This window comes from Melanotaenia boesemani, chromosome 6 (genome assembly GCF_017639745.1).
Source record: "Melanotaenia boesemani isolate fMelBoe1 chromosome 6, fMelBoe1.pri, whole genome shotgun sequence".
Lineage (NCBI taxonomy): Eukaryota > Metazoa > Chordata > Actinopteri > Atheriniformes > Melanotaeniidae > Melanotaenia > Melanotaenia boesemani.
The window spans coordinates 6,563,002-6,589,877 of NC_055687.1; the positions used below are offsets into that span (position 1 = coordinate 6,563,002).

Below are 26,876 nucleotides of genomic sequence, written 5' to 3' on the forward strand. Positions count from 1 at the left end.
ATAACTATGGACCACCCATGCAAGTGTCAAACACCTCTTTCACTTATTCAAACTCAGTTAAATAAAATGTAGGCATGCACAGATAAATTGTGCCATGTACTTTATGTTTCAGGATATTTTTAGCAGCTCAGATCATTTCAAAACCAGAGTAAACCTAATAGTAATCTAATCTGTCAGCACAAATGAAAACATTAATATTCCTTTTCTAAATCAATGGCATTTAGAACAGACATGAAAAAGATTTAATTACCAGATTCATGAAAAATATAGATATTAACTGGACTGTCACTGAAACAAGTTCTATTTGCTTTCCAGTGTAGAATGATTGTGTTGTTGTAATACCCCTCACTTGTCAATAGAGGTCATAGAAATCATAGATTTTTTTTATAAGCCATGAAAGCTTTGTTAGTCGAATGGGGATGACTATTCAGTTTGATGGCTATTGAAAGAGCAGCTTTTTGGAAGATAGAGAATGATTAGGGTATAAACTGAAGTGAAAAAGTTTATTTTGATGGATGATGAGGATTTTTCCCCCATTAAATGAGTTTATTTAATTTGCACACACAGTGCACATTTTAGCACATTGTTTGAAACAGCAAATGCAACACGCATTGCTTACATAATTGCATGTGAATTATTTAAGTGTGACTGGATTGAGAAATTACACAAATATATTAGATGCTGATTTGTGGACTGAACTGACTTTTTCTCCTCCACTGTGTGCTGACTTTTTATTCTCTGTCCAAAGTCAGAAGTTGCCAACCCCTATCCCCAACCCCCCCGAGGAACTGCAGGCTACTAAACTAAACTGTAGGATGATGAGGACAATTACAACCGTGCTTTATTCATTCAAGCTTCCATTTTCCCCATTCTGCAAGCCAGCCTTACCCAAAGCACCTTGGCTGTGGAGGGTGTGAAGAAATGATCTGCTGTGCCGAGCAAAGAGAATAATCCCAGTCCTGAGAAGCAGAATAAAAATGTAGGCAACCCACATGAGAGAGCAGTGGGATGTAACAAGCTGCAAACACTTACCTGTGAGCTAACATTAGATGCAAACATAGAACTGAATGAGCATTAATGGTCTATACTTAAATCTGTATTAAATCTGACCTTGGTTACATAATAAAGAAGAATTTATTTGCTGTCATGATGCCCTGACAGCAACACTTAAGACAGTGTGAAAAAGACCAGGCACCGGTGGCTCAGATCACTGTAAGTTGAGATTTTTATTTATTTGTTTATTATTCAAACTCAGTTAAATTAAATTTAAAATCAGGCTTAAATGTTCCTTTTTAGTAAAGCTTATAGTTGGAGCTGGTTTTAGTCTCCCTTAGCCATCCTTTTAGTCATGTGTAATTACCAGTATGTTATAGGCTTAGACTGAGGGGGGATGTCCCATGATGCACTCAGCACCTCCCTGCAATTTTCTGTCCTCTCTTTCCCTAACCGGTTGAAGCAAACGGCCATCCTTTTTGGGTCTGGTTCTGCTGGAGGTTTTCCTTCCTTGGTCCAGTTCTGATGGAGATTTAAGGGGAGTTTTCGTCAACATTGTTGCCTCATGCAGCTCTAGATGAAAGATTGAATCTAAGAGAAGCTTTAAAGCACTCTGGTTTTTTAAACTAATAGGCTTCATATGATCACAGTTATTATAAATGGAACAAATGTGGGTCATGTAAGAGACTCTAGAAATTTAAACTTTCTGTATTTTTTTTGGAATACAGTAAGATGCTAACAACTTCACTCTGACAACAAATACGACAAAAAAAACCTAACAAAATCCTAAATATGTTGCAGCGACCTTGATCTATCCTTCATTAGCCCCAGAGGCATCATAATGAAAGTTTTGGATGAAGATCAAACCTTAGCAACAATCCTTCAGCAAAATTTTATGACTTGACCAAATTCTGCTTTTAACATTTAAAGAAAGAAAGACTTTAGCACACATAACCTAAAAATGTCCTCTCCAAATAAAATAAGATATAAAGATTATTACAATTACAATTTATTCACAAACCTCTTAATAATTTTGGATAAAATAATTTCCAGTAATTTTTGGCTTCTTGATCATGTATTAAATTGTAACTTATTATAAATATTGGACAAAATGGGTTTTTAATGAGGTCATGTAAGGTATTTTCGACATTTTAGATAATTAATGGGATAATTAGGAAAATGCCTGATGGGTTAATAAATGCTGAGACCAGTCCTAAAATGCAGCGGAACTTGGAGGAACTGACAAACTTCTGGACAAAAAGTTGTTTCCTTTATTTCAAATAACAAAGCTAGCTAAATTCTTTATTGTTATTGCTGTCATTAGAAGCCATGAGAAAGCGAAAACCTAAGGAGTTGGACTGTGACTTCTGTATACAAATCTCATTAAGCATCAATCAAACTGGTTCCTTAAAAGACATTTATGAAGAATGTTTAGAAATGTGACAAATGTAGTTTTCAATGGAAAAACAAAAAGGCTAATTATCCCAAGCGCTAATGTTACTTAAATGAGAGTAAATGAGCCATTTGTTTGGGACTATTTTCAGCAGGGGATTACAACACATTTGGAGCTCTAATGAGTATTTCCCACAGCTGGACAGTGTATTAATGAATCTGGGATTGACTGAGGATAAAGTGACTTGTGTGTGTGTGTGTGTGTGTGTGTGGTAATGAAAGAAGATGTCTTCCAGCACTTCTCTGTGGCTCACTGTCTCTTTGCCGATAGTGCTTCTTAGTTGAGAGGAATGAGATACAACAGGATTTAGATGTGCGGAAGAAGGAAATGTTTAATTCTGTGTCTTCAGAAATGCAGTCCAACAAAAGAATATGATATAGACTTTGGTCCTTTGGTCTGAAACTGATGGATACTTTAAAACTTTTAAAACCTGAGGTCCCCAAACTAGGGGATGCTGAGAAAAGATGGTGACGAAAATCCCATTTCCACCAGCAGGTCTGGGTTTGGACAGGACAGTTTGGTTTTGTAAACACTGATCTCTGTTGTGTTTCTACAACCAATTGTACTCTTTGCTGGTAGGCAGCGTATCAGCTGGATAGCAATAAATACATCAGCTATGTAACAGTGTGATGTCATTGTGGTGCAACGTCTACCTTGAATTATAACAAAGCAGAATGCAACACAGAAATGAAGGAGGAGAATGGTGGACATTCAGTTTCTATTTTTTCTTCCTGTTTTCTATATATATAGAAATATATATACATATTTTACATATTATACATATATACTACATATATATTCAAACATGGCACAATTACTGCTTTGTTCTAATTGCAGACTCTAACAGGAAGTGATGATGCTTTTGACCAATCAACGGATTGCCGCATGCCAAACTCCACCCTTTTGGGTGGCTATGTGCCATCTTAATTTATTCTTCACCGGTAACACATATACTGATATTTACACATCTTAACTAATCTCAGAAATATTCCCTTTCCCTTGACTCCAAAAACATTAAAATAGACTTTGCAGTTGCAGAGATTTGCTCATTTCATTATGGATGTGCAATTTATTGAAAGGGACAAAAGCAAACACACAAAATGTTACGAATTTAATTATATTTTATTTAATAATTTATTTAAGGTATTTCTATCTCCAGTTTCATCCACCCGAAAAATATAAATTCGGTGTATTCAAATTCCAAAAAAAAAAAAAAAAAAAGAAAAAGAATAAAAGGAACAATGGTGTCATCATCAACTGCATCAAAGCAATTAATCCAACAAAATCAAAGAGGCAATAATTATTATCATTATTACAATAATAATTCAATGATCAGAATATCCACATTCATAACAAATCCATATACAACTGCAATACACTCTTCAACACCACTCTTCCATTAATATACACAAAAATCCTCAAATGTCTGTCCTGTCAAAACAACAATAGAGGAGTTTTTTGGGGGAAGGGGGGGGGCTATGGCTTGTCAAAGGGATATGAAGATGTATGACCAGTGGAGAAGATGGATTTAAGGTTAGTAAAGAGTATAAGGGGGGAGGCACACTTATTTAGTAAGGACCTATACAAAAACAAGCAATGTTAAGTAATGATGGTAACGTTCATGGAAGGATTCGCCAGTTTACCTGCATAAAACGGTTTGACGTTTCCATGAGCGGAAGAATTCGGGGAGCAAAATTTCAAGGAATATATAAGGGTTGCTGGAATAAATACATAAGTCTAAATGACAACCACTGCAAACATATATCATAGGAACTAAAAGTGATACTCAAGAAATCAAAACAGGTTGAATTTTTAAAGAAATGCAAATGGTTGGTTTCTTGGAAAAATCAAAACAAAAAGCAAATTAAAAAAAAGGTCTTAGTCTATACTATGTACAAACATTGCTTGGTCACCCAAATCTACTTAGAAAAAGCTTTTTGAGTTGGTCAGAAAATGAGTGCAAGCTTATAAGTTTAAGTGAGTTGCTTCATTTTAGAGAGCTTCAAGAATGCAGCTATAAGTGACAGACCTTGCTGATATTCTAAGTCTGAACAGAAAGTGCCTCTGATAGCTGTCAGTACATGTAAAAACCTTTCCATGCCTCAGTATTGGTAACTTGAGAAGACGTAGTCATAGAAAGAGAGAGAAACATTAGAGGAAAAATAACTGTACACTCTGCATATACAAACAAACTGTATATACACATAGACATACCATATATACACATATATATCCATTATATACACAAAGATTTATCCAGGACACACATACACACACACACGAACACATTCACTCATTTCAGCAGGACCTCTAACATATCTCTCTCTGTACGCGTTCCAGTCAGAAGTGGAAATGGCAGGGATGTCAACTCGGACTGGTGTCAGTGGGGTCCTTACGTAGAAATAAATAGAGTTTTCATCCCCTTCTCAGATAAAACTCTACACACAGCTATTCAAAGTGGAGTACAAAAAAATCCCAACAGCTGAAAGATCGTCCTTATCCGACCACTTCTGCATTGTCTGTAAATGGAGAGCTCCATGGTGACCATTTTCTGGGAGGAGGAGACATCCTCCTGCATTTTTTCATTAGACTTTCAAATGCCAAAGAAGAAGAAGAAAGTAGGGGTGGGTCACAGCAACGTGCAAACTCTTGTAGGAGGAGTAGGTAAAACACAAGTTTTTCTCTCAGTTCTTCGGGGTAACGCTTCTCTGCACAAGATTGTCTAAGTAGGAAAACTCAGTTCATATAAAATGGTTTGCTCCATTAGATAGAGGCATCTATCTATATCAAGAAATAAATATCTTCTCTGGAGTATTTCTAATGAAGAGCTTTTCTCTGTTTTTTCCCCTAATACTATAGTAAGAATAATCAGTCCCATCATAGAAATATAAAGAACAACATTCGGTCCAGTGTTTCAAAGTCTTCACTGAAGCAAAAGTTTTGTTTTGAAGCAGTTTTTGAATTAGGCTGTGCATATTTAATTTCCTTTAAAACCAAAGTCCGTATAAGATTCCAACAGAAGAGCTAAAAATAAATAAATAATTAAAAATGTGTCTAAGATGGAGTGAGACTGAAGTGGTTAAATAATATGTTTAGGATCCTAGATGATTAAATGAGTAGGAATCAAATGGTAATTTAAAAAAGACTAAGAGAGCTATAGAGAGAGGGGAAATAAATGCTTGGAAAGTAAATCAGCTTTGATTGAAATTTGAAGAGGAGTCAAGCACCTTTGAAATGCATCTTACACTGCTCTCTTTTATCTTGAGCATCACGCTGTCCTTGGCCTTTTGTGTTCCTCTGTTCTGCTGATCGACCAGGCTGCATAGCCGTTCTTTGCATGCTCAGCAGGCTCACCAACACATTACAGGCCTACTGTACGTCCAGCACACCTTTTATAGGTAAAATGTAGATCCAAGAACGAGGCGCCAAACACATTAAAAAAATCCCTTTATCAAATCAGAGAGAGAAGGCCCAAATAAAGTGAAACCACCCCCCTCTCAAGTATTTCCTTACATGGTCCGCTGGGGCTCTGCACCATCCTTTGAGCAAAGAGAATGGGACCAACGCCCCAAGTTCTCCCTTTGTCAGCCAATCGCGTCACGAGAGAGGGCTCTGGACATGTGGCCATGCCACCCTGAAGACTGCCGATGGTGCATCAGCCAATTAGGTTCCACACTGTCCTCCATGAAGCTTTGAGAGTGGCTAAGGGGAGAAAAAAGGGAGACAGAGAGAGAGAAGAAACGGGGGGAGGGTACTGGATCAGGTAAAGCATAGCTGTTGAGCGAGTATCTGCATGGTGGCAGTCTCTCCAAAGCTGGACTCGACTCAAATTTCATTAATTTCTTTTTTCTTCTATAGGTTTTTGTGTTCAGCTCTGAGGCAACTGCTTGTTTACCTGAGTCACTGAGGTATTTTCACAGCAATGTTCATTCCTCATCAGCCCGCTTTAAATCTAACATTCACATTCCCCACAAGTAAATTCACAAGAAGGAAGAAGTGGCCCTGCATGATGTCTAAACAGACAATCTGGCCATCTGTTAAGACTGATTGAAATATGGTTGTTCTACAGTTAAACATTAACTATGAATCTAATCTAAGATAATCTCCTACTGGCCATGTTGACACAGCGAAAATAAATGATGTGTTGCATCTACAGAGAACTCACAGCTGAAACAACTCAATTCCTCCCGTTTCCACCTGCACATTTTAACAAGCCGAGTTGTTGCAACACTCCTATGTGAGGCAGGTGGGGGGGAAAAACAAAACAAACAAAAAAAAAAAACAGACAAACTTTACGAAACACAGTTCATACACAAAATGAAGCAATGAGAATGCATGTTACAAACATTTCAAAGACTTGAGTTTTCAGCATCCGACACATGAGAAACTGTAGACTTCATTTAAAAATAAACATACACACACAAACACACACATATCAAACAATATTTCTAAAGTTATTGCACTTCAATGGCTCCTTTTGATTTGGCTCAATGCTGTCATCAAACTACTTAAAGAAATAAATCTAAAGAAAATACAAAAACCAGACAACAGATGTTAATATTAATCTTTAAGAATTGGGGGTGGTGTTTACTCTTACTGTGTTAATCAAAGCTTTACAAGGTGTTCTTGGTTGATGACAAGTTTGTGTATTGACCAAAGAGTACTCAGTAAATCCATCCCAGGCACTTGACGGGATGCTAAGCCAACTTAAATTGTTAATATGATCATTTTTTTTACACCTGGAAGCAATGATTTATTACATTCCACTGGAAAGGAAGCTAAACTCCACTGCATGCCTTAAAGTGAAACTATAACAGGACAATAACTAACCTGTCATCTGTTTTCATTTTCCCCTAAAACATAAAAATAAGCCAAAATAAGCTAAATGGGGGAAAAAGACTTCATTTGTTTAATTCAACTGAATTCAGTCTTACAATGACCAGGGCACTGCTTTGATTTACTGTAAAACAAGAACCAGAGATTGGAGGAGAACGCCTTAAAAAACAAGATGACAAAATAAAGGAAAATAAAAACAAATGGAAACCCCCCAAAACCCCCATCAGACATGAAACAAGATGCACAAAACACAAACAGAGACACAGAGAGAACATAGTGGAGAAGGGGTGAGGGGTGTCAAAGACAAAGTACAGGAGAGAGAATTGACAGTGAGTGACTCATGACAGAGGCAGTGCTATGGCAGACACATGGAAAGCTGACTTGGAAAATGGCACCATTTGTTTCTGTTTTAGCACCAGTTTATCATATATCGGTTCTGAGATTGAGAAGAGAAAAACTGCACGAGCTCAGTCCGAAAAACAAGAAGTCCCTTAGACTTAGGAAAAAAAGACGTTCCCAGAAATGTCTCCTGCCATTCAAACCTCTGGGACACTCCATATTGTGTCTTTGAATCTCTGCTGTCAGCCCATCAGTTATTTCTCTTACTAAAGCTAAGATGGATCTCCGTGTGTTATCTCTAAAACCCTGTTGAACAACACTCGAAGGCACTAGGAAAGCCAGACTACATTGCCACATCTCTGCCCAAACAGATTGCAGCCAGGCGTGTTCACAATAGGTATATTGATGCATCTACATCCATGGGAGTCAAGGGTTAGTATGAGCTTGTTTATAGCTCACTGCGCCTACTTCGTAATGGCTACTACAAAGTCTTTGGGTGCAAGACATTCTATAGTGCTTGATCTTTACATCATGGAGTCAACGAGTTCACAGAGCAGGTGTTCACATATCGGCTTGGGTTGTGTGTCAAATGCTTTGTTTGACAGATTGAAAGTATGCAAGGTATCATTATCTTGTCCTGCAAGACTGATAGCATATGAAGCTCTGTGTGAGCATCAAGAGAGTAAATGTCCATTAAAGAGCCCTTTTTTGTTGCGTTAATGTGTTATGTACTGTACAGTTGCTGTATGACTCATATTCATCTCCCACACAGTGTTTCTCTCTCTCTTGCCTGGGCAATAAGGGTACACATGGCCATTTCTTTTTCAAAGCATTTGTCTTGCAAAAGAGAGAAAAAAAAAGATGGGGACGGTGGTTCCTTTTGTGTCATCTCTCTCTGATCTGGCTCGATGATGTGTTTGACCTACTCCCCCTTATTTTACTATGTCTGCAGTTGCTGTTGCCGTGGTTCCAGTTGCCTGTGAGGTTGTCATGGGGAAGGATGCTTGGTTGCCATAGAGCTCTCCATTCTGACTAGGATGTTGATGAGGAGATGGTAGGGAGGGAGGGTCTACAGTTTGGGGGAGGACTCCATTGTGGGGCGAGGTGACAGAGGAAGAGACTCTGAGGCCTTGATCGTTGGTTACCGCTCCTCCTTGTCCTCCTCCTCCTCCTCCCCCTTCACCTTCAGTTTTCACACCGGGGTCTGCAGAACCCAGGGAGGAAAGCTGGTCCTCCTAGCGAGATAGAGAAAGAGGGGAGGGGAAAGAGGAGTGGGAGCAGGCAGAGATGGTCGTAGGAGAGGCCGTTCAATGAACGATGGGAGGGATGCAATAGAAGATGTCCATTCAAGGCAGATAACATGACACATAAAGGATAAAATGTTTAAGAGGTGGGACAAAGTAAGAAAAGTCACATAAAATTAGAAAGAGACGGAAAATTACCAGAAAAAGGATGCGGTTTGAAGTGTGGAATATCAACATTGAAAAATAGAAAGAATCAGTTGGAATGAACACGAGTAAAAGCAAAGGTGAAAGCAAAAAGCAGGAAGAATCAGAAAATGAAAAGACATGATAAGGGATTGGAAGAGGAGACAGAGAGAAGAGAGAAAGAGCCCAATGAGTTACGAGGTTGATGCATGACAAACACCAGTAGAAATGGCAGCACAGGAAAAGGGACACAGAGATAGAGGAGATGAAGGGGAATTAAAACTCTTGAGGTCACAGGATCCTGATCCTCTTGAGATGTGAAGCAAGGGGTGTTTGTCGTGTGACAGGTGTCAGGCAGAGTCAGGAAGTCAAGTGAGCACCAATCACTTTCAGTTACATCTTTATGTGCTCACAAGAGCTGCCAGCTTATCTTAAATGCTAAGAAAAACCTCTACAAGATAACATCTTAACACTTACTATAGTGTCAGCTTATTCCTAAAAAAAACATGCAAAAATTGTCAAGCCACATAGAGATCAGCGCCGCATTAAAAAAGCAAGGCAGCGTTAAAAGCCAAACCTGTGTCACAATTACCAACCAAAACCTCTCTGCACACACCGTCTGGCTGCTGGTCCTCGGTTGGAGCTTTTGGTTAGTGATTTAGTGAAAGTTTGGCTTCATCTTAAAAAAAAGAAAACTTGCTTAAAGTAACAGCTATCCAGTTTTAGTTTAATTAATTATTTCTATTAAAGTTCCCATGAAGTCTAATTTGATGTGGAAAGGTCTACAGTATGTCTTGCACCTCAATTGCAGCATATCATTTTCATCCATAATAAACTATGAAAAAATGTCAACTTAACCTACACTTTGGGCTTAAATGAAAGTTTTCTCTCTAATTTCTGTTTCTTTATAAATGTGGACCTTTTTGTAGACCAGAGATAAATGGATTAAACTGAAATTGGTCAGCCAGTGTATGTTTTGATAGTTCAGAGGTGAGTAAAACTAAAAACAAGCTTTCATTTGAATTTTGTTTTAATGAAAACCCTTAAAAGTTTTTTCCTTATTACTGTTGAGATGGATTAAATGAAATTTTAAATGTGCCTTGATTAGCTTTTATAGTTTGAGGAACAAAAATAAAACTACAATAAAAACACATTGTATTTTCATATTGTGTTTTATAGCTGTTTTGTCTCTTGTCTTCCTACTTTCAAGCATAGTGCAGAAATTTTTATGGATGACAGGCTTTGCTTTGCCATGCCGAAAACCATTTTTGAGTCTAATTCCAGAAACACTTTATCATCCAAAATTAGTTCTTACAAAATGATCAGTCAATATTCAGCCCTCTGCTCTACTCGAACCAAACTGTCGATAGCTTCTTTTCCACCACAAGAACTTTTTCATTTACCTGGGATTTAAAAAAAACCCCGGCTCAATTCCACCAACAGTTCCTGAATAAAAAACTTTCCCTGAAAAAAGCACCTAGTACAGGGGTGGGACTTCAGATTCCCCAGAATCCTTGATGGGCTGAAGAGCTCTGATTGGTTACTCTTCACTTTTGCATACGTGCATAAGAGCAAGTGTGGCTCAGAAAAATCAACTCCAATTTCTTTTGAGTGTTTAAAAAATGGAGCTACAAGATGTGGACGGGTGATGAGGTCCAGGCTCTTTATAGCGTGACTGAATCAGAAACTGGAAAAGATGAAGGGCCTGGAAGGATCTCCGACCACCCGGCAGAGCTGAATATAGGGATACATAGAACCAAATCCAAGAAAAGCTAAAGAAACTGAAACAAGATTATAAAAAACTGAAGCAGTCCAACCGTCATACAAAGCAGTGAAATCAGCCATAGAATAAATTTATCTGAACTTTACAATGTAAACATAAACCACCAGGATTACCAGGAATTATTTTACCTTGGTAATAAAATTTCAGGTAATAAAATTCCTCAATATGCTGGTGCAAAACCCCCTTATGACCTGAACCTGTCAACCTAAGTTTTTCTCACCATAGGACCTCTTTGTGATTTGCCCCCATAAACCATCACTTCCTGTCAGAAAATACGATTATTTTTTGTTCAGCAAACTATAAAAAACAAAAAACATTTTCTAATTTTTAATTCCATTTTAACAGTTAAAAGGAAAAATGCCTTGTATGGCATTTTTATGTTTTTTATTTTTAAATAAAAACTAAAATAAACATTCGTTTTTTTGTTTTTAAAATAAGCACCTCTGAATGCAAAATCCTGCAACCAAAACATAAACTGACCATTTACCCCGATGTGAATGTTCCTAACAGCTTCCATTAAAGCACAGTTAGACTGAGCCTCAGTTGTAGCTCAACTTGACCCTTTCATTGGACCCCCGTCCTTGTCTGAGTTGACACGCACTGCATAGATCTACGTGTTCACTGAAAGTGTGATCGAAGCCGTGATGCTGTGGACTAGGTGTAAAAACTTTTGCTACCTTCTGCTGCTTCTAACTTCTGCATTATTGTGCAGTAAGTTCAGCTGAATTTAGTGCACAGACTTTGTCTTTGAGTTGCCATGGTGATTTTGCCAAATGATTCTGTGGTTATAAAATCTAGGGCAATCTGGATTTTTTTTTCACATAGCTTGACACATAGTTTTAATGAGCTGCTTTTCAGTCACTGTTTCGGGAGTGTTTAACTGCCTGTCAAGGCAAATAGAAAAATAAAAGAACGAGAGGAATTTTATTGGAAATTCAACCATAAAGATGCTCAAAGATGGAATTCTGGAGCATCTGCAGCACACTTTGGATGTTATGTGCAGTGAGGTTGGTTTCTTGGTTTCACATGTTATTGGATTTGTGTACATCCAGGGGGAAAAACTAGGATTAGTAGCCACAAGGTTATTTACTCCACGTTCTCAGAATGTGATGGGCATGTAAACGGGCTCAAATTTGTGCATATAGACCTGTATATCTAATTTATTTAATGCTTTTACAAATGTGCATGTGCAAAAAACATCATCACTCTCATCTTTTAATGTCTCCCATTTAAAATTCTCAAGAATGCAGCAGTGGAAAATTGGACTGGAAACAAAGTAAAACCTTCATGTAATCTATTTTGAAAGATTATTAGCTCCCACATTAGCACAGATAGCACGAAGTCCAAAGTGCCGCCATGTTCAACAAAGATCAGATGTTTTGAAAATAACAGGAAGTTTGAGAATTACGCCAGAATGTAATATTCATAGTGACATATTACTTAATCCAGTAATGGAGTGGAAAATGTAGACTGGAGTTTTTTTAATGTTGCATTTCAGAAGTGCACGAAGATGCATCAGATGCATCTAATTATTACAATAACCTGGTTACTCCCACACATTTTGATGCTTGTGTAAATGGACTCATTGTTATAGGCTCATCTGGCTAAAGGGCTGTTGGAAAAAAAGCTCCAGTGCTGCATCAAATGATCCTTGCATAAACCACCCTGCTGGAACATTTTGACAGCTTCTTATTTAATTACATAATTATGTGTAAGTCCACTGAAAAGCAGCTCATATGCAAAACTAACACCAGGTACTGACTGCAAATATTAAGATTAATTAGGACTGCCCTTGTGATTTATTATGGAAGAGTCCAGGACTGCTCATCCAGACATGATGTAGGCACACTGCATATCTGAAAGAGGTTTATGTTGTAGAGTTTTTCACTCTGGTAAACATTTTATGGGAACTTTAAAGTCTGTTTGCATACCTTCACTCACACAGGGGAAATGGCGGGGAGAAAAGGTTATTCTTGAGAAAAAAATAACACTATCAGGAAACTCTTCACGAAGAACTAAAAATGTTTTAATCATGAAGCGTTTTGAAAGTTAAAATTCAGAGTCCTTCATCAGTTTGTTGGTATTAACCTCTTGAAATAATTGAAAATGATTAATTGTCTCTTGCACATTTGCTGTGTGGCATGTCTGGAAATAATTTCTCTGATTCACACTGCAGGGCCTTACAGGGGAGCTTGGACATATGTGCTGTTTATCTCAGGAACATTTGCAGGTACAGCATTAAATGCTACTTTTATTCTAACATACGTGAACTATGAAATATTGTAATATGAGTGAAATGAAGTGCTGCAGAAGGAAAAGACAGGAAGGATCCAGTAGAAAAAAATGAATCAAATGATCAAAAGAAGCAAATTATCGCTGCATAAAGCTGAATCGAATGGGTGTGTCCACTGTGAGTGGAAGGTGTTTCCATTTCACTTGGAAAAAAAATCAATAATAAATAAATGTGAAAAGATGAAAGACAAAAAATTTTCCCCCAATTTTGAGGGGCATTAGTGAGCCTTTTCTCTTCTCAATCAGAACCAAAATGAATGACAACACTTTGAGCTGCTAACCGGTGCTACGAACAGCTACAACAGTTACAGGATGCCAGTAACACCACTCCGATGGCACTCGTTTCATTTCGCTCAAACAAAACCAGCAGCGCTGTTTAATATCCATGTGTAGAGCAAAACACATGTTTATTAAACTCAGAAATCAAGCAGATAAACAAACACATGGCAAATTGTTTACTGACATCCTTTAAAACTTACCAAGCTTGCTTTACTCTTTGTGGCTGTAGTTTTTATTTTTTTTACTTGGTGCATTCAAATTAGATCTTTTAGGTGACTTTTTGTTGGCCAATGAAAATTACAGTATTGGAGACAGAAACACAAAACACTGAGTGGAGCACTGAAATGTTAGGATGTATATAATGATGCAGAGAGAATATCATAAACACAAGTTCTTACCCATCTCCTCCAATCTCCAATCATTTCAATTTGGATGGTGAATGTCTAAAGCAAACTGGAAAATCTTTTTCACTTTAATGTTTTAAATAAAACCTGCTTTAAGCATTGGCTTCAGTTTGGCATTAAAACTAAAAGCAATCACTGATGGACTTACTGGCCAACTGAAGAGCTCTGACAGTAATGTAAAGACAAAGCAAAGCAATAATAATAAAAAAAAAACAAAAGACGGAAACAAAAAAACAAAAAACACAGTATGCATGTCAGACATCATCAGACGCACAGAAACAGCTGGTCTGCATCGTCACCCAACCAAATTATATGATCAGGTGCCAAACACTTACACAAACACATAAATACCAAACCACAGACTCACTGACAGACACAGGAAACACGAAACATGTGCACACTAATCAGTGTTCTTCAGGGAAGGATTGGGTCAGATACGGAGATTTCACATAATTCCTGCTGTTTATCAGAGGGTGCAGTGGGAGGGAAATCTTGAGTGGAAATGCAAGCTAATGCAATCAGGAAAGCATGGCAATAAAAAAATGGTGTGTTTCAAGGAAAAGAGAGCAATAAAACACAAATATTTCAGTGACTTACAGACAGATGTGTCAACAGGGATGTTTTAACATCTGATGCCGAAAAGGTCCATATTTGTGCTTGTTTTCATTCAGGTTTTTATCCAGCAAACACACCCAAAATGTTCCATGTATTATGTCTTGCTTACAAATGTCAACTGAGGTGTATGGAGCCATGAGAAGTGTATGGATTGTGTGAATCCTCTCTAATTTTTTTTCTCTTTAAAGTGGTATAAAAGAAAAATGTGAACTACAGCAAATCAGCCTGTTTATGCACTGTGTTCATGTTACAGTAAATACTAATACAGTTTAAGACAAAAAAAAAGGTGATTAAATATAATGAAAGAAAGCTAGTAACGACTGAGAGGAATCAGTGGCATCCTCTATTTTGCCACATGCAAACAGAAGGTCACTGTGCATGACATGGAAACAATTTGCCGAAAGGGTATGAGTGTGTGAACAAAGCAATGTTATTTTTTATCTGCAGAACGCTTTAAAAAGATACAAAGATCTTCAAACAACAAAAAACTGCTGTAGTAACGATCTTTTTTAAAAATCTAATCTAATCATCTAGAGAGAAAAAGCAACTTTTGTGATTTCAGACAATCCTAAGTCCTTCTTAGAGCTCTGTCACAGAAAAGTTCTGGTGTTACCAGCAAATACGTAAAATACGTAAGACTGTGTTGAGAAAGTGACAAGAAAAACAACCACGCAACAATTAATAAACTAAAATTCTTTTGTCTTTATTGTGGAATAAATGAAAACTCATTGCACTTTTTATTAGTTATGGCACTGTGCATAATTAGCCATTTGTCTGCTAGGAAAAGAGACTGAAAGGCTCCACGATGTCCATATAAAAACACCTGAAACTTTCATCTTTAATAAATGTGCTTCTTCAAAAGTTACACAAGCATCCCATCCCTGGTAACTAAAAGACACATACTAATAAATAATTGAAAATTAGTGAAGAAATCTTGAACTATTTGATTTTACAGCTCATTTCACAAGCTTGTTAAATATGAGAGAACTTAAACAATTGTAGTGTTGTGTATTTAAAATAAGTTTTGGCTTCCTGTGAATTTCAGGGGGCAGTTATTTTCAAAATCAAACATACGAGTTCCCAATGAATACGTAAGAGGCAACAATGACTTAGAAAGGAAGGCTCCACACAGAAAATGACTTGCTTAATCACTGGTTGCTAAGGTGATTCCCGCCTTTTGTTGTATTCTGTACACACGCACAACAGGCTGAGGCAGATGGGACATGACTGTATTTCTGTATTATATTCTATTAAAACTGAACAAAGGAACACCTATTGATTTATAAACCAGCTATACATGAACAGTTAGTATCTTTTTTAGGGAAATTTGACCCTTGATTAGTTGGATGTGTAAACCAAACTCCTGTTTTTTCTTTTAAGCCCCTAAAGATATGTATCATAATACATTTTATTTATTTAAATATATTAATATAAAAAATATTAGATATTTATTTATTTAATATAATAACCATGCATAAATTACAGTCTATAACCAGGCAATTTGAATTCTAATTCTAGTTCCTATGAGTGATTTTGGCCTGATCAGCAGTGTCAAACATCTATAACATCGCAGATGTGAAAGGACAGCCAACATCATTACATAGTGTGGTATAAACTGCATATTGCTATTTGGAAAGTAGAGGAATCACAGTCATGGTGCAAGTCTGGCTTAATTATCTCATTCCAGTGGGTTAGTAATCCCTGGCGAAGCAGTAAAAAATTATCCTTAGAAGCATACCAGTGGAAAAGAATGGGATGGTGACCAATTGGTACCACATCGAGTGGTAAAAAAGACAGATTTAGATCTTGGTTACTCTTCAGTTGTACTGCATACTTTACTTTTTCTATAAAAGGGATACATGCTATGCTTTTTTATTATTATCTGTTCTTGTTACAACCTCATTTGTTGTTTTGACTTCTTCTATTGCCCAATTTTAGGACTAAGGGCTCATTTATGCTCCCCCTATGTACGTGAATAGATACAGCTGTACTGAAGGTTGTCAAACATTGCTGCCCACATACTCCACATGTACGTGTCATGTTGGGATGGCTATTAGGCAATACATCCACTAGAGGGCAGTGTAGAGTTGAAAATTCTTTTCTGAGATCTGATGTCAGTTTCAATAACAATACAGCAAACATGGTGACGATAACGCACACACTCAGAAAGAGGCAGCGCAGTTTCAGAGTGGATTATCGGGACAAATCTGCTCGTAACACACCACAGACAAAATGATAATTGGCGTCTGTGGTCGGGAAGAGGCAAAATTGGGACAAAAACAGCCTAAAAATCTTTATGTGTGTACCAGGCTTTAGTTGCACATTTAAGTTATACTGTGCAACATTTCCACCATTACTTCCAGTGGCATTCCTCTGTTTGGCTAACGCATCTGCAAGCGCTCTAAAAATATACTGAAATACACACCAAATGGATGCAGAGGATGGACAAAAGTCTCCGTCCGTACGAGCATCTGTATTCAACGTTGAGCATAAATGAACCTGAACACAATAATTTAATCTGTTTCTAACACCATGTGAACATACTGATGATCCTTAGCTGTAATCACATTGTTTGCCTACTTAGTTTTTATAGAGAGAAAAAGTTAGCCTGACACTTTGCAGAAGGAACAAATAGCTAAAGCAGCATATAGTACTGATTTATTTGAACCTGTCTCCTGTTTATATGCAGAATAAGGATGTCTGAATAGTTTCTGCGTATTTAGACCATGTGTGTAAAGACACAAAGCTCTGCAAAGTACATGTAAATGATTATGGTACCACAGGGCTGGCTTCAGATAAAAGCTACCAGCTGTTTTCTGTGCGCAGCTTTAAATATTTGAAATGTTTTGTTGTCACTTTAACACAGAGGAGTGCCCCTCAGATCCATCAGGAACTTCTGTGACAGGTCTATTTTGATGCTGAATGGAAATGAAAGTGGGCTTGTCAGTGTGTTGGCCTGCATTGAGTTCAGAGGGGTGCTGCATATGGACAAGGATGCACATATAGAACAGCAGAAGTGGAAAAGAGGCAGGAATGACGGATGGAGAGTGAGAGTTTGCCGGTTTGTTATTACCTGGATACTCGGGGTGGGACAGGCGCAAGACGGGGCTGCACTAGGATGGACTGACGCCTCCCCTAAGAGAAATCACCGTATCTCATCAACATAGGAGGAGAGGTTTGGAAAGGAGAGGAGGGCTAAAAGCAAGAGGCAGGAGGAGAAAACTGGGGGCAAAAAGACGGCAGGAAAGCTTGTGTGCAAGAGGGGTGGATTCAGAAGATCGGTGAAGGTTGAGGAACAGCCACCCACACAATACATACAAGATGCACAACACAAAGTAAACAGAAAACGAGGACATAAATATACAGATAAAAATCCTTCCACGTGAACATTTATATACACGTACTGTATAACAGCAAACACACACATAAGATTGTCAGACATCCAATTGCCTGAATGCAATAGCTCAGTGCCATGCAGTGCGTCATTTACAGAAGTCATGCAAGTACAAGAAGAAAGAAAAAGGCGTTAAATCGTGCAACTCCAAAACGACATCTGGATGTGAAAACAGCTGATTAATCGCCCTCACAGCTGCATCTCACACGTTTCCTGCTTCAGAAAGGTAAGAAAAGAAAACATGCTTATATCAAACATGCAATTATCAACTCTGTCAGGTTAAAAACATGGCTGGAAAACCCAGAATCATATTTACAAAAAACACAAACAAAAACACAAATAGATCATTTTTCTTTTTCACCTTATTTTAATAAACAATCACCTCACACACACGGAAAGTCAAACTCACAAAACTCCAACAATGACAGCAGAAGAAAGAATTAATATTTGAATGAGAAATGGATGTGACTGCTGTAACTATAACCTAGAAGTACATTTCTTATCTAAAGCGTGTCAATGATTAGATCATAACACAAAAGTTTATCCAGATTCAGCTAAATCCCAAAAAAGAAAACTCATCAGTACAACAGTAAGATGGTGTGTAAAAATGTACATACCAATGTAAACTGCTTGAAAACAGCAGTTTAATATTCAAAACAAGTGACTTAACTATGTTTTCATTCATTTTAAGTCACTTTAAATTAAAATGCAAAAACAATAATTGGAATATATATATATATAATATTAAATATATATATATATTATATGTAACTCGCTGTATATATTCTCTTTTTTGTTTCTTTTGATCATGTACAGCACATTGGGTTACCTTATGTATAAAATGTGCTATATAAATAAATGTCCCTTGCCTTAAAATGACTTTTTCCTCTCTACTGTCACCCCATACATGGTTAGATTCTATTGAAGAGTAGGTTTGATGCAGTCCATTGGTTCATTTAACTAGAAATAATGTTTTTATGAATCTGTAAAGGTTTTATGGGTCTGTTTGAGATAACTTTTTTTGAATTGGTGCTATACAAATAAAAATTTATTGAATTGAATAAAAGAAAATTAGCAAAATAATCTATTATCAACTTAATGTAACAAACATGTCAAATGTTCAAGTTTCTAATCTGGAAATTATCACATTTTTAAAAGAAAATACCATTTTTAACCTGCTAAATTTAGCATTTCAGTATCTAATGGTTAAAATATTTAACATTTTAACTTAAAATATTTACTTGTTTTTCCAATGAATACTTAAAAAAGAGACTTTTCCTAAAGCACTGGTGAGGAGAATGACCTTATTTATCATGAGTTAGTTAATGCTTTGTGTCTTTCTAGTAGCAGCTATAATATCTTAAAAAGTCTGTTAAACTTAGCAGAGTATGATTATTTTTTATGCATCGTAATGCTGCTGGGGCTGGATATGGCATGCTGCACCTGTGTTATTATGCAAAGCCTAATTAAGCGTTTGGTGTTGTTTTGGAAGGTGGTAGCAGTGGCCGGAGGAAACAACGACATCATGCCTCATCCCCTCTCACTCCCTGCTAATTTACTTTCCCATTCTCAGCCTGTGCAGCAGCTTCACCTATTAAAGCTGAGTGTCATCATAATGGCCCGTGGACCGTAAGTGCTGAGGTGATGAAGACAGCAGCCCAAAGCTAAAATACAAATTAAGCAGTATCTTCTGACAAAACAGCCTCACAAAATGCTCACTCAAAGCTGCTGGTTATTTTACCTCCAGGCACCGCGAGCTGCATGTAGATTAAAGGAGCCTTTCTGCACAAAAATAATTTCCTCATCTCATCGTGTTCATCCACCACTGCTCTCTGTGTCCATTTGTAAAGCAGTAACAAAAACCATCCAACAGAATCTAATTGAATCCATATGTTATTAAATTTACAATGCAGAGAGAGGTTCCACAAAAATGGGCATTTGTGATACCCAGATCATGAATCCTGCTGACTTTGGTAGCTTTGTTATTTATTTATATGTTTTTCTTTGTAAATTTGTCTCCAGCAACATGATCCCCATTTGTTGTGCATATCAGGACATAATAGAAAAAATATGAACCATATCAGGTCTTGGAAACAAGTAAATACAACCTCAGATGTACAATACATATAATGCTGAGTCATGATACATTAAATAAAAGCACAAGTTAATTTAGCACGTAGAAGCTCCTTTAGCAGTAATAACTTGTAGTAATGTTTTTCTGTATGATGTTGCTAGTCACTCATATGGTTGTGGAGAAACTCTGGTCCACTCTTCTTTACAAGGGTGCTTTGATTAATCTATGCACATCTCTCTGAAGGCCCCACCACAGGATTCCAGTCAGTTTGAGTTCTGGTCTTTGGTGGTTTGTCGGGTGGTGGTCGTGTGTGTGTGTGATTCAATTGGATTGACTGATTGATTAACTTACTGGGATGTCGATTCCTGGTAGATCTGCAGCTATCTTGAATTATTTTACGCTTTATCACTGCAGAATGATGGATTCAACAAAATAAGGGTCTCTAAAATGATGCTGATGTCTTTCCTCCTTGGCATTGTGTCAACACACAGCTGAATGCTCCAGACCAGCAAACTGCCAAAACATCTGCTTTTATAAAGTTGCTCACACTGATGATTATCAGTTAATCAAGTGCATTGATCACCAGTGACTGGCTGGTATTTACCTTCTTAATTCCTGTGAAGGCAGTGAGGGAGGACTCAGTTTTTTATATACTGCTTCTGCATTTTATTATAGTGTTAATTAAATAAAAAATAAGTAAAATGTGTTCATCTGAGGTAGTATTCACCCAATTTTAAGGATCAGGTCATTTTTGATTATACCCTCATACGCAAAACCTTAGAAGTATATTAGGATGTATTTTCTCTTTCGCTTGACTGTAAATAAAAGTACTGCAAATCTTTAATATATTGTCCTCTTTTAAGTGGAATTACTGAAATAAATTAAGTTTTGCGCAGTATTCAAATTTTTTTCTATTGTCTTTTTAATTTAATCAGCCCTACTCTAAACTCCAAACATTGGTTAAATGTGATGTAATAGTCGTTTTCTGATTATTTTATGAAGTGTGCTGGCTCTCAGTTCCCTTTTGTAGTTATATCCATGTCAAGTACCATGACAAATCCAAAGACAATATTTTCAGGGTTATTTCTTATACTGCATTAAGAATACGTTGTATGCTGTATTTACTTTCGTTACAATTGGACAGCATCAAAGCTAAAATATTTTATTCACCATATTTGCCAACATTTATTCGGCTGACATCCTTCTCCATCCTCAGCTTAAAATTTAATCCATTTGACAACACAGCTCACGAGATACATGAGTAACCATCACAGAGATGGTAGACTTTATACTTCAGAAGTGCTGTGCTGCATTAGGTCTGTTAAATATATTTTTGAGCTTTTCCCAGAATACATCATGGTCACATTAGCTGTAATAAAGATCACTGGTGTGACACTGATGAAGCCTCTGTCAGCTCTTCCTCTTGGCATGTTTAATTATCTTATTCCCTTCCTGCAGCTTTGAAGGGCAACTTGAAATCTCCCGTAAGGCTTTCCTTTGATTTTCCATGTTAGCTTTTTAGGAAGATTTGTAAACTTTGACCCTGTGAAATGAGGAAGATATGAAATAGGGCTACTTTTTGAAAGCATTAAGTAAAAGGAACATGTGTAGAATAATTTCTGTACCTTTAATTTGTTACTCAGAATTCATTTGACACGTTTCATCTACCCTGTAAAGCAGATGAAAGTAGCATGTTAAAATACTAATCGTGTGACGCAAGCAGCTACATTTTCCTGCCTAATCCTATAATACAAACTAATACTAATACTAATTTTATCCCACTATGCTTGATGTTAATTCTGTTTATAATTAATAAGGTATGTTTGGGATCTGTATCTAAGGAAATTGCTCGAAAATCATCACCTGTCCTACTCAGTTATGTGCTAAGTTTGATTTATTTTGGTCAGGTATACACAGCCAAATGTAACCTCATCAATTACATACCATTAAAAAACCAAAAAAGGACTATAGGCTGAGCGCATGGCTTATGTACGCCTATCCTAGCATCTTCCCCCAATTAATTAAATGTTAATCAACATACTGCTTATAAACTTAAATATTTTCTTTAAATAAACAGAGTTTGTCGTCATCCACAAATCATTTTTGTCACACAATCATCATGTAATCATTGATTATTTTCATTTTTAAGCTCTTTTTAAACAATTCAGAGTTAGACAATTTCAGCTCCATTACTTGACCCCCCAAAATGAGATACATCTTTTTTCCCATATTTGTCCTTACATTACAAATCTTAAACATAAATAGTCCTCTCAAATTAATATTTCCTTCTCTCAGTGTAAATAATGATTTAATGCTACTTGGAACTCTTTTATTCAGTACTTAAAAGACAATTTCCATCATTTTTGAAAATAAAATACCCACAAATTTTAAGACATTTACAAAGTATAAAAAGTTTATTAGTTGATTCATAATAGCCCATTTTATTTATTATCCTAATAGCTTTTTTCTGAAGTTTTGTAACTGTTTCTAAATTCGTTTTATATACGTTTCCCCATATTTTAACACAATATGACATGTAAGGCATTATAAGTGAATTATTTAATACAAGCAGGCGGTTCTTATTTAATAATTCTCTTGCTTTATAAAGTATTGCAATAGATTTGGATAATTTTTGCTTGATGTAATCTATATGTGGCTTCCAACATAGTTTGTGATCAATAATTACTCTCCAAAACTTTGTTTTGTAACAATTTCAACTCCATTCAAGAACAACTTAATGTCATGATGGTACATAAGCGAATGCCAGCAGGACAGGCACATGCTAAATCTAAGGTAACAGAAGGCACAAGATGGTTGTTTTTATGTTTGAAACATGTGATATTTAATCTTTCTACCACAAAATTGACCAAAACGTTTTGGCTTTAACACAGTTTGTTTTTAATTGCGCTTTATTCACCAACACAACCTTTGACTGCAGCTGTAACAGTTATTTAAAGTTGCTCTCAAGAAAAACTAATCAAAACTACAGATGGTGAACAAATGTTTTTAGGATGGCCCAACTGTTGCAGCTCACATTTAGTGTACAAACTGTGCCCTAAATGTAGTGTACTTGTAATATGTACTGTTGTTTACTGTTTGTACTGAGAAGTCTGAAGAGCATTACTTGGTCACAAAATCTCTCAGCAGGTCAGAAAATCACAACAATAAACTGTGAACTAGTCAGTCGCTAGCATTAGCATGTTCTGTGTGAAACACGAGGATGTATTTCTAGTGATGTAGAGTACAGCTTCCGTTTGCTACTAATGATGTACCACATGAGTTTTTAGAGCCCTATACAGTGACTGAACAGTTACCACTGGAATTTCATACAGTACTGCCAAATGGCTGATTATATAGCTATATTGTGATACTAGGGATGCACTAACACCAGTACTGGATATTGGTCTGATACTATGTGTGTGTGTACTCGTACTCTGTATTCATAAAAGTATTCCAAAACTACAGAACCTGATACCAATGTGATGAAACTAGAGCTGTTATTATTTATGCCATAGGCTATTAAAAATTCAAATTGTGCATTATCTTGTTGAGAGAAGCTGATTTTGGGCATGTAGATACCTTGCCACAGCAGTAAACCAAATCCACTAAAAAGCAAACCTTATTTTTGAAGTTTCTGATACAAGTCTTATACTTAGAAGATGGCTGCAGGATAACCCTTTTAATATGTCACACAACTGACCTCAAGAAGAAGAAGTTGTTGCATCTACATAATGGCTGATTATGACCACAGTAGGATGGAAAAATCTGAAAAACCTGTCAGTTGTTGAGATGCAAAGTTTGAAAAGAATAAAAAAAAAAAAGAAAAAAAGAAAGACGGTTCAATTAAAATGCAGACAGAGCAGAAAGGAGTTTTTGTTTCACCGAAGAACCTCTATCTCAGCGCCAAGCATGCATCTGCTGAGGCTGCAGTTTAAGTTAAACATCTAATAAGACTACAAGTTAGGGGTTTATATTTTGAAATGTAATTAATCACATTTAATCCATGGATATCCTTTGATTAATCTTATTAAAAACTTAACCATATGACATAAAAAACAAAAAAAAACAAACTTAATTTCCTTGCAAGAGATATGTTTGCCACAGCCACACCACAAAATAGACATAAATCGCATAAAAGAAAAGTACCTGACACTATTTACAGCAGTCCAGTGTTCACATTTATGACATTCAGCTATATTAAAATAAAAGGTATGGCGAGGCTGTTTAAAAGAACATTTGATGTGACAATTTCTAACAATTTGTTCAACTAAAAGTGTTCTTCTATATTATCTACAACAGCTCGATAGCTCAGTTGGCAGAGCATTTCTCTCCCAACCTTCCAGTTGGTCCTTTAGCAAGAACCTTTACACTACTGCCCAACCACTGCAAGCTGCTTTGGATAAAAGCGTCTGCTAAATTAATGTAATGTAATGTAAGCACAAAGTCTGGTTGTATCTGGGTAAAATGTGCATAATTGTAAGAACTGCAATGCAATTTATTAGTACTCATAAAGGTGTAGGTATTTGTACTTAGATTTAAAAGATTCAGCAAGTGAATGACATTAGTGAAATAAACAGAACTTTAAGCTTATTACAACTAGAATGATGGCTTTTTTTTTTATTTAATATCATCAATCTTCCTCTGTTAGTAAATAATTAATAAACATATCTGTGCAGTTTTCAATCCCAAAGTAAAAATGTAACATGAAGTAAAAAACTAAGAAAAAGGGAAACATCTTGGAAAGCAGTGGATTGCATCGAATCTTAACTTTGATTCAGTTCCCTGTCCTGAGCTGCACGGGGCAGTGGGCGACAGTGGAGAGGAAAAAACTCCCTTTTAACAGAGAGGAAAAACCTCTGGCAGAGAGGGCAGCCATCCTCCTTGACCGCCAATTAACTTGCGATCTCGCAATACCAGTATCAAAAAAAGACAGTCACAAGAATGGGTGCTCCCAGCTTCCGTAGAAATGTTATTCTACAGTTGTAAAGAAGAATGAGGAGAGAGAGGAGATTGACATGCAGTGAAAGGCATCCACTCAAACAACTGAGTTACCCATCAGCCCTTAACTTTGTCGTGAGCTGTTCCACCACTTTTTTCTTTTAATTTCTATTTTAAAGCATAACATTTACAGCAGGGGTGCCCAAAGTCAGTCCTTGAGAGCCGCTGTCCTGCAGCTTTCCAATGTTTTCTGCTTCAACACACCTGACTCAGATGAAATAGATCCAACAGCCTATTAAGTTTTGCACAATGACTCATCAATTTGAGTCAGATGGTTTTGGAGCAGGGACACTTCAAAAAGGACCCTTGAGGACCGGAGCTGGACACCCCTGGTTTAAAGCATTTCTTGGTTCTAGGACTTTTTTTAAGTGAATTTCTGGAATTCAATAAAAAATGTATGTACAGTTTAACATGTGATATGTCATCTTTGTGCTTTTCTCTATCAAAGATATACTTTATTTATTGGAAAGTAATTTTTAAAGCATTGTTTCTATCTCACAAAGTCAACTTTGTTAAAAAAATGGGGTTGTACTGAATCAATTAGACTCACCTTTACAAGCTGAAACATTTCACAGATGCACCTATTAATCCTGTCATATATACTTTTTACTGTTTGCACATACAGATATATAAAGTTATTTTAGCCACATTGAATGATGACTTTTTTGTATTTCTCTGTCTGTGCCCTAATCAAACAGATGTCCAAATCAGCGCGAATGAGTGAGCCATTGCTCCAATTACCTCTTCCATATTTAGCAACACTAATGCATACACAACATAGATAGGTATGTGTGTATATGCTCACACTCACTATATTTGTAGCATGACTCATGCTTTAAAGTGGGCTGGTTCAATTTGAGAGGATAAGCAAGGGGGGCGTGTTGAAGGCATGAAATGAAAGCACTGAGGGAAGGAAGCTCCTGAAGACACAGTAGCACCACGCAGCATAATAAGATTTGAGGCTCAGCTGTTCAATAACTTGAACGTCAGTCGGGTTCTGCGTCATGTGGTTTGAGGGTTTTTTTTTGTTTTTTTTTACCCCAACAGGCTCGACAAACAACTACAGAGCTGGCAACACCATCACAGACCCAGATATGCTCAGAAACTCAGCTCGAGTCTCCATAGCTTGAGCTGAGGAATGCAAACAGCAACACTCTTTGATCTTCAAACATCCCTGATATGTTGGCGGACAGATGGCGGTCAAACCCAAACACAAAGAACAGGTCAGGGACAGGGCAAGCCAATCAGAGGGACCACATACATACAGCAGACAAAATCATAACAACAGCAGGGGGGAAAGAAGAGAAGGAGGGGGAGAGGGGATAGCACGGGCCACTGTACGGACTCGACGAGAGAAGAAGCAGTCTCACAGACCTGATCAGCGAAAATCCTGGTTTTTGGCTCAAGAATGGGTCCTCCCCTTAACTCATCCTCCACAGCCATGAGTCTTGGAAGCAGATAAAGAGGAGAAGGGGAGAAAGAGGGAGGGTGACAGAAAGAGAGGGAGTATTATGAATTTTAGATTAACAAGACGTTGAGCAGGTGCATCTCCAACATGTGGCTCAACTACAGTGCAGTGATGAAAGGTGCTGGTTACCTGGATCTCAAATCTGAATCCCAAACCCTGATTAGCAGCCCAGTCTTTGAAGTCAGTGCAAGTTGCTGAGCAGCAGTAACCCAAGCCATGTTTTATAAGGCGCTGCCAATTTTTCACTGGTGGAGCCTTTTCTTTTCTTGCAACCCCCACCCCCCCACCCCCATTTGCCTCCTCATGGGATTCATCAAAGCATTTGTGTCCAATTTAAGGTGTTTACAAAGTGCAATTTGCGGCCAACTGTGGGTAATTATGCTCAGTTTCTGGTGCAATAAATGGATCCCAATCATCCCCAGGGAATTGTCCCCCCCCCATCTTACGTAACACTAACTGACCAAGTCATGGGTGGAAAATCCTTTGACTAATCATTTCAAAGACTCAGATATGAGCAATAA

At 37.1% G+C, this 26,876-nt stretch overlaps 1 protein-coding gene across 9 annotated transcripts in view; it reads right to left on the reverse strand.

The window, feature by feature from the left end:
* syngap1b (synaptic Ras GTPase activating protein 1b) overlaps positions 1–26,876 on the reverse strand; it is a 207,054-nt gene that overhangs the window by 8,133 nt on the left and 172,045 nt on the right. For 7 of the 9 annotated variants that reach the window (XM_041987629.1, XM_041987628.1, XM_041987627.1 and 4 more), the window contains 3 exons: positions 26,262–26,334; positions 17,495–17,556; positions 3,550–6,148 (listed from right to left, as the gene is read on the reverse strand). In XM_041987629.1, the coding sequence (XP_041843563.1) occupies positions 6,031–6,148; positions 17,495–17,556; positions 26,262–26,334 (253 nt within the window). In that variant the 3' untranslated portion in view covers positions 3,550–6,030. Of the gene's footprint in view, positions 1–3,549; positions 6,149–7,386; positions 8,857–17,494; positions 17,557–26,261; positions 26,335–26,876 lie in introns of those variants that run through there. The other 2 variants (XR_006010703.1, XM_041987630.1) reach the window with 2 other exon arrangements.